General features: G+C 36.0%; 1 protein-coding gene across 1 annotated transcript; it reads right to left on the reverse strand.

The window, feature by feature from the left end:
* Nucleotides 1-1119: 1119 nt before the first annotated feature.
* LOC110038061 (acyl-coenzyme A thioesterase 9, mitochondrial) lies at nucleotides 1120-8493 on the reverse strand. Its single transcript, XM_020742818.1, has 5 exons — nucleotides 7875-8493; nucleotides 3650-3827; nucleotides 2779-3263; nucleotides 1508-1636; nucleotides 1120-1400 (listed from the first exon to the last, which is right to left on the reverse strand). Exons 1-5 carry the CDS (start codon nucleotides 8382-8384, stop codon nucleotides 1269-1271), a joined length of 1434 nt encoding a protein of 477 aa, XP_020598477.1. The 5' UTR covers nucleotides 8385-8493; the 3' UTR covers nucleotides 1120-1268.
* Between the last annotated feature and the right edge of the window lie 557 nt (nucleotides 8494-9050).

Below are 9050 nucleotides of genomic sequence, written 5' to 3' on the forward strand. Positions count from 1 at the left end.
ACGGTTTAGAGATCTTGAGTATATTGTTCAAAGTGATGGCGACATTGATAGGGATGTTATTAGTAGAAATTAAGTTGGTTGGTTTAAGTGGAGGAATTCTTCAGGCCTATTGTGTGATAGAAAAGTACTAAGACTGAAGGGAAAATTTTATAGGATGGTGGTGAGGCCTGCAATGCTCTAAGGTGTTGAATGTTGCATGTTAAAAGAGAAGCATAAAACTAAGTGTTGCCTAGATAAGAATGATTAGGTGGATGAGTGGCTTTACACTTAGAGACAAAATGTGAAATGAATATATACGTGATAAGGTTGGTGCAGCTCCAGTGACGAACAAAATTAGAGAGAGAGTAGTCTTCGATGATTTGGTCACATTAAAAGTCAACCATCTGATGATCTGATTAAAAGAGTAGTTGTTTTAGATTATGTTAAGCAAGGCAGAGGTAGACCTAGGAGGACTTGGACAATTGTATAAAAATGATCTAAATTTATTAGATTTAAATGAAAATATGACACTAAATAGGATGCAACGGAGAAAAAGGATTCATGCAGCCGACCCCACGCAGTGGGATTAAGAATTTGAGGATAAAGATTTTATTGTTGGTGGTGGCGTTGTAGGAAACCATTTTCATTTAGTAGGATAAAGGTTTTATTGTTGGTGGTGGCGTTGTAGGAAACCATTTCAATCTCCTCCAAATTGATTTTTTATCTCAAATTCAAAAACATGCCATGCTTCTTCTTAACTAGTATAAAAAAACAACTGAGAACAAAATTCTGGCATTCAGAGAAAAGAAAAAAGAGAACGCGTAAAACATGCCTCAGCAATGATGGTTAACCGATCTTTTCTTCTGGTTGCAAATTCCAGAACGGACATGATTCAGTGCACCATATAATCATAATAATTAAAAAAAGGCGGCGTTTATATGCCTACCACCCGAGTCCTATGTGTATATCAACATATCAACCATTCAAATTTCAATCTTACATACAAATCACCAAATTCCTATATTTTTGGCATAGATTGGGAGCTCTGTAGGTAAAAATTGATGCTTGGGTGATTGATATATGAATACATAGGAATTGCGCGGTATGCATGTAAATCTCCCAAAAAGAAAAGAGTTGCAGTAATCATTGGGTGTGGGCTTTATAATTCGATTCTATTCTTTTGAATATTTATAGGGATAACAAAGACTATAGATACATAAAATAATAATGGCATTGGTGGAAGCAAGCAGCAGTACGGAAAATTATTATTTAGTCGCCCAGTCTCCCTGCTAAGCAAACATCTTCTCAGCGTCGATGCGTTCAATTACCCGCCGAGCCTCTTCTTCAGTGGCAGGAACAACATTTCGGATTCTAATTCCCTTCTCCAATACTGTAAATGTGAAGTAGAATGTGTTTGACACCTGCTATGCACAAAAGAGGGCAGTCGCATTAATTTCGAACTCTTTCGATTGAATTTCTGGAGTACTTTCTGAGTCACAAAATAAAATGCACTTCGAAAAAATCTCACCTCACTAGTTCGGAACTCAGGTTTAGTTACATGAGCAGTAACTTCGATGTTGATTGAGGGTTTCTCATGGTTCTCAAGTTGGGTGTACAGGACACATGATTTAAAGCGAAGGAAATCCCCCACATCCACCTATATAGAACCAACAAAGCTTTCACAAGTTTACATGCTTATTCTTGATGCAATAGTTTCTTTCATTAGCATGTCTCTCAAAATAAATAAGAACTAGCATACAGAAATCAGGACACCTTATGTTCTTTTAACGCATTTGTTATACGTCCGATGATAACAATCTTAATGGTGGCCCAACAAAGAACTAGTCACACGATCGGAGGGAACATTCCGATAAGAACATGTGATGTGAATCATACTTAACAAAACATTGCATGTACTTAGTAAAGTCCATACGAGCTCAGCTCAGCAAATAGAAGCTGAGCTCGATGGGCTAATGACTCGAGTTTGAGTTATCCCTGGCTCGACACAACAGCTCGTAAACCCATCTCTTTAAAAAATATTTATGCAATATGGACTTGAAATATACTAGAATTCTAGAATCTAAGTAAAAAGTTGCTAAAAATATTTAAAATGCGTATTTTTCTTTAGTTGAATTTCGAGATTTCTCGTGCAAATAAGATGAAGTGTTCTTGAGTCCCAAGTGTGTAGAGGCTTGAGTAGTGTAATTTATAAAATTATTCTCATTTCTCATAAGTGAATTTGTTGGTGTGATGTGGCTCCATGATTTTTTTCTATAATCGGATTTTTGTACATTAAATCTTGATGTTTTTTGTATTTTCTGGGATTTCGTATTTTTAATGTTTCTATTCTATGTTTTGCTTCGGATCTCACAAATAAATTTTCATGAATTTTCGACATCTCTCCCAACTAGACATGGGCATTGGGCGGGTGGCCCGACAGGCTTTTAATTTCTTTAGTGCGGTGCAAAAAAGGCTGCTATCACATCTCCAAATAAGCCCAAAGGTAGTATAATAAATAACACAACCATACAAGAAATAATCTATAACAGTGAAATCAACAAAATATTAGAAAAAAAAAATTAGAGTAAAGTAAATACTCACAGGCTTCAAAAAGTGGGTGAACATTCCAAGCATATAAATAACTACTAATTTCTCTAGTGCGGTGCAAAAAAGGTTGCTATCACATCACCAAATAAGCCCAAAGGTAGTAAAATAAATAACACAACCATACAAGAAATAATCTATAACAGTGAAATCAACAGAATATTAGAAAAAAATCAGAGTAAAGTAAATACTCACAGGCTTCAAAAAGTCAACATGATCAACTTCAAGAAAGCAAGGTCTTTGCCCAATAAAGGCATAGGCAGTAGAGAAGGCAAGCTCAAAAGCTCGGTGCATTAAAAATCCTCCAAAAATACGACCATGTAGGTTTCTTTGCTGAGGTTGGCAAATCAGTGAATTCTCAAGACGGGTGTCCCGTATCAGAATACTATCTCTATCTGCTAGAGCTGGGAGATCACAGAACACCCGGCCCTCTGCCAATAGATTCTTTAATCGTTTCACCTCCCCATGGACACTGTGCCCACCGTCAAATATCAATTTTGCCTCTTCCCTCTTCCTCTTTCGTAGTTTATCTCTTGCTTCCCCTTCCTTTAGAAACAACTCCTCTTGGTTAGTTTCTGGGGTAAGTCGATTTACAGGAGCAGATTTTCCGGTCTTCGAGTCACGGGCAACAAATGTAAAATAAGCTGTTAGGGCTAGGCTATCTGACTGTAGCGAATTTTCTGCGGACACAAAACAAAATAATATCGTCATACAAAACAAATGTGGTATTTTGAATTAAGAAAACCTTCAACTTTCAGATAACTCAACATCAATAATAAGCCAACTCTTAACTGTTTTCTAACTGAGTTTGGATGTTGAACATGAAAAAAAGAAGGAAACAGGTGTCATATGGATGATTTAATATAGCTAGAGTAACAAATTGTTATGAGTGTTATTCATGGCTCTGCGTATTAATCAGAAAACAAAAAAAAGTTACACTAAACATGACCAATCCTTCAATTTACACACAGTAAAACACCTTCCTGATATATTTTAACCTTTTTCTTTTCATCAACTTTCTGGGAACAGAGGAAAACTAAACATTCAATTGCTTTTGTCGAAATACCTTGTTCAAACTGAGTGACTTCAATTTGTATCTCAATTGAGGAACGACCAACCCATGTAACAGCTCCCGACATTTTTAAGTCTTTGTCCACACAAAGTGGCTTCTTCAGAACCATTTTATCCACTGAAGCAGTAACAAGCAAAAGAGGCCTAGTCGTGCTATCATCATCAGCGCAGTGCTAGCATATAAATAAAAATCAGGTTAGCGATGAACCCCGTCATGTCCAACATCAAGGATGCAAAAGAATTATCCCATTAACATAAGATGATGATAAAATCATCTAGCAATTCAGCATCTAAATCATCCTACTTAGTTATTAAAAAGGTGCAGAGAAAAAGAGATCATTTTTGTAAATATAATGAGAGTAAAAAAGAGAAATATATATTTTGTTATGGTGGAGATTGTTTCCATTGGAATTTACAATTAGTACTTTAGCATTCAAGAGCATTATTATGGTGAGCAGTCCTTGAAAAACTCAAATAACAGAATACCTTTTTTTTATTTTATTGTTAGTATTGGGAGGAAGGGAAGGTAGAAGTAAAAAAGGGAAAATACAAGCGTCCTAGTGAGTACTACATTCAATTCAATATTTGTTGCAAATTCGTCAAATTGTGAAATAGAAACTTAAAGCATCCGACATAAAGGAAAATATAAAACGCATATATTGGAGCAATGGGTTATGGATTTAATAGTTTCTATGCTAAGGTAATGTTTCAACAAATAAGGTAACATCCATGAAGGATAATTTCTACGAATTTAGTTATATCAAACTATCGCAAATAAAACAAATTTATTCCAAGCCAGAGGCAAGATATCAAGGACACGTCCCAAAAAGGCCGAGACATGCATTGGCACAAACATGACACATACAAGTTGTTAACTAAATTTCTGGTTCAGGTTGGATTGTTAATGAATATATATATGCCAAATTTGTAGCATCCATTAATGTATTAATGTGATAATATTGTCAGGTTCTTTTGATTATTATATTCCCTTTTTTAGGGGTTTTGTTAATGAATATATCTATGACGAATTTGTAGCATTCAATTGATGTATTAGTCTGTTTGTATTTTGTGAAATTCTAATGAAGATTATATATACTTTTTTAGTGGTTTCAAGAACAGTGAAAAGAAATCATCATCAATAATTTATGTTAATGTTGGTTCTTCATGAATTTGACAAAATATTGAAATGTAATTGTTATTATATTAATGCTAGTTTTTCTTTTGTTACGCCCAAAATTTTTATGTGAAACAAATGATATTCTATTCAATTATGTAATCCTACAAAATAAAAAATATTGAAATCAGATTTTTTATCATATACTTAAATAAATAATATTGAAAAAAATAATGTTCATAGCATGCCATGTCCTACTGTTTACAATTATATAATCTCCCAATGTTCATGCCGATATTTTAGCTTCATAGCTCGTCGTTTGCAATTATCTTTAGACTAAATCCAAGAGCCAGCCTTGCCAATCCTTTATCTAAAGTATTGTATGATGAATCCAACAAAATATAAGCCTATAATAGTATTGGTGTATTTTATTCATCCATCTTCTCATAGATCTTATCTCAATTATATTTTTGAGAATTTATAAATAGAAATCTTATCAGACAGTTGTATTAGTATAAAACCCACATATTAAAAGAATCAATTTCACGAAAGTTATATTAGCCTATTGGTTGAGAGCCTAATGTCACGGATAAATAGTCACACATTGGCTAGGTGTAGGGCCAAAAAACAGTATTTAAGCCCTGGGCTGCCCATCACCCATAAGAGCTCTTAGCTCTTTTGGGAGGTGACAGTGACAAGTGGTATCAGAGCAGATTACTGCCTGTCAGGAGTGTGGACTCTCCATGGTTCTGTGGGACCCTCAGTGAAGCCGATCTGTGATGAGGGCGTCATGTGATTGGGTGAAGGAAAATGTCACGGACAAATAGTCCCACATTGGCTAGGTGTAGGGCCAAAAAACAGTATTTAAGTCCTGGGCTGCCCATCGCCCATAAGAGCTCTTTTGGGAGGTGACACTAAGTTGTCAACCAAGAAGTCCATGGTTCATGGTCATGTATAAGCGGTGTTTATACATTTGCGATTAAATTTGTGAAAATATCTCACCAAGAAAAAAAAAAATCAATTTCCAATCCTGCAATCTACCTTATATGGGGGATGACTTCTAGAATGACTTAGGACATATAAAATAAGCTTTTCAACTACTACTTTTTTTTAAGAATTTAGCATACCATACTTATAACTCGATAAGAAAAAAAGTTATGTTAAAAGGCTACCCTATGATGGCATCTCTTTCATGGTTTCTCAATGTTGGACAATTAATTACTAATAAGCCTATCCATCTGAATTAAGATGACTATTTTGAACCAAACAATTTGATTGATGGCATGGAAATGAGATTAAGATAAATAACAATTCGAGGATACCAGGGCCACTAGAATTTAGGTGGGGAAGAAAGAGAGAAGAGAACACAACTTAGAGAAGAAACTTATCTCTTTTTTTCATTCTTCTCCAACATCAACAAATGGAGCTTTTATAGATGTTCAAGAATCTCATTAATATTAATTTTTAACTAAATAACTTTCTCTATTAACCTAGACACGAGAACTAAATAATATAATATTTTAATATTACCCACCCCTTTAAAATGACCATGCCCTCAAGGTTCGACAATCAAACTTCTTGATTAGATTGTTTGTGTTGCAAAAATCATAATTTTCCTTGTTTCAGTAAGGGTGTAGTCCAGCAATAGAATTTATATCTCAGTTTCCCCAATAAACTAGCAAATCTGTAACAAGTGTTTCATCAAACACCTAGAAGGTGTGACTTTGACAGACTTGAGAAGATCAGAAAAAGTGAAGCAAAGGGGAGGAAATGGAGAGTTGAAGGAGAGAGACTAGCGGCAACAAAATGTGAACAAAGGGAAAAGGTTGCTTCATCGCAGAAGACACTCGATTTTGTGAAGGAGAAGAGAAGATAAAAATGGGAAGATCAATAAAGAAGAATTTGGAAAAGTGGTCTTCAAATGCAGAGTGGGTGGGAGGGTGTTGATGGGGGGAAGATTGCAGGTTAGAAAGGAAGTGTTAGAGTCCCATGGAGCTACGAAAAGAAATGAAGGCGAGGGGTGAGAAGAGGGAGAGAACAGGGTTAGAAGTGGTGAGGAAAAGGGAGAGAGGCAAAAATTGGTAGTGAGGAGGGACATGCTAAATGCCCATCTGGCATCACTTTTATTTTTGATTTTTGTTTTCATTTTTACTTTTGTTTTTGAAAACATGTTTTCTTAATATAATTTTTATGTATTTTTATTATTTTCTTTTTATAGTCAAAACACCTAAAACATATTTTGAATGTTTTTAGAAGTAATTACTATAGTCAAATATATTTTATTTCAAATCAAAACATAAATAAAGAAAAATAAAAATAAAAATAAGAAAACAAAAACAAAAGTGGTCCACACAGGGCCTAAGAGTGGGAAGTGAGACATGAAATGGTCATCTAAATTTTATAACAAGATGAAGAAACATGACAGCTAGAGCAAAACTCATACAAATTATTGATGCATGCTTCAACTTCATTTGAACAAGATTAGAGGTCGCTATAGGACAAAGGCTTGAAGAAGAGTCCTCTCATTGATGAAGTCGCAGTGAATACCAACTATAAATCCTAAATGAGTGGAATAATGCTTGTGGGAATGCCACAAAATCTTTAAGGGTGAAGATAGAAAATGCTATGCACAAGCCATATCTTGAAAGGAGGTGGTGGTCATTGAAGGTCGGAGATGATAATTACATGGTTGTGATTTGGCATGTTTGAAGAAGGGGACGAGGAAGTCAAGTTGGAGGAAGGTAATAGGAAGGGTGTCTCAATGGGAGCATCACCAATACAATCTTATTTCTAAGAACCGCGATAAAAAACAATTCGAGAATGTCAGAACTCCAAACTTTAGGTGAAAGAAAATGAGAGAAAAGCACACGGCATAGCCAAGATACATCATTTTTTCACTCCTTCCCCAACATCTTCTAATGAAGTATTGATAGATGTACAAGAATCTCATTAACACAAAGTTTTAACTGATCAACGTTTCTTACTAACTTAATACAAGAACTAAACAATATAGTATCTTATCAACTAAGCAACAAAATGCAATGCATTCAGGCTCAGACCCCCAATTGGAACAACGAAAACTAAGAGCAAGATGCCAAACACAAACCTTGACTGCGATGGTGCCAGCAAGCGCGTCCAGATCTTCCAGTAGCTTCCCAATCCTGACTTCATTCCATGGATCCCTATACTGCTCACGGAGGATGTAGTCAGTGGAGAAGTTGTAAACTATACTAGTCCGACTTTGCGCCGGCGTCTTCATGATTAGCTCGCTCTGCGGCGGTCCCTCTATGGACGGATCGAGAAGCCTCTCGAAGATGCTTGACCTCGCTTCCCACAGCGCGTTAGTCACTGGCGAGTGGTACATCCCTGGCCAAAGACTAAGCGGCTTCCTTATCGATGAGCTCGCGTCAATGGGGCGGTCCAGCGGCGAGGAAAAAGTCGAGAACACACGGATTGGGGACGCCGGCGCCGCCGAATCCATTGTCTGCAACAACAATGACGACAGCCCGGGTAGGTTTCCACCGGAAGATAGTTGTGGCCGTCTCGGTGTTGAGAATTGGATGCGGCGAACTAAAGGAAGTATTTTGGCTGGGAATTTTAGCATGGTGGGGAGCATACAGTTGGGGTAACACAAATTTTATGAGCCGGACCGCCGGACCGCGTCCGGGAAAAATGCTGTCACCTGATACTCAATGATGAAAGGGTTGTGGTTCGATACCTATTAGGAAAGGAAACCTTTAGTTCTTCTTAATTACTATTTCAATAATAGATTCTTTATTTCATTGTTCATTATTGCCAGAAAAAAGACAATATAAGAACTACTTTTCCAATAAGAATTTGGATTTTTATGCCTCATAATGCATTAATTTAAATTAAGTGCTTATTACGTCTTCTTAACAAAATGTCCAAATTAATTTTTTAGCCAAAATATATTGCATCCCTTCATTACTTTCAAATTATATCCCTCTCAAATTATATTATGTTTGTAATAAGAGAATCATTTTAAATATTCTTACATCCCGCACCCCTCTCATCATATTATTTCTTTCTTCTTTCACTATTTGATTTCTTTGCATATGTATGACGAGAAGTAACTACTCAGACCAGTAGAATGTACTTTTAGGTCTTCCTAATCTCAACTTAGACTCGTCGAAAAATCAAGCCTACGGGAAGGTAAACATAGCGCACTGGATGTTCGAACAAAGGATAGTTGAATACCCATGGTCGGGTATGAAGGGTCGAATGCCCATGATTGAGTACGAAAGGCTTAATACAAATGGTT

The sequence above is a fragment of the Phalaenopsis equestris genome, unplaced genomic scaffold, assembly GCF_001263595.1.
Source record: "Phalaenopsis equestris unplaced genomic scaffold, ASM126359v1 Scaffold229898, whole genome shotgun sequence".
In the NCBI taxonomy this organism is placed as follows: domain Eukaryota; kingdom Viridiplantae; phylum Streptophyta; class Magnoliopsida; order Asparagales; family Orchidaceae; genus Phalaenopsis; species Phalaenopsis equestris.

Bases quoted from the DNA above. Each gene is read 5' to 3' on its own strand.
- LOC110038061 (XM_020742818.1), bottom strand. From the start codon at position 8,384: ATGCTCCCCACCATGCTAAAATTCCCAGCCAAAATACTTCCTTTAGTT. The intron at 3,828-7,874 runs GTTTGTGTTTGG...TTTATATGCTAG, and splicing joins CTGGCACCATCGCAGTCAAG to CACTGCGCTGATGATGATAG. The intron at 1,637-2,778 runs GTGAGTATTTAC...GGTTCTATATAG, and splicing joins ATGTTGACTTTTTGAAGCCT to GTGGATGTGGGGGATTTCCT.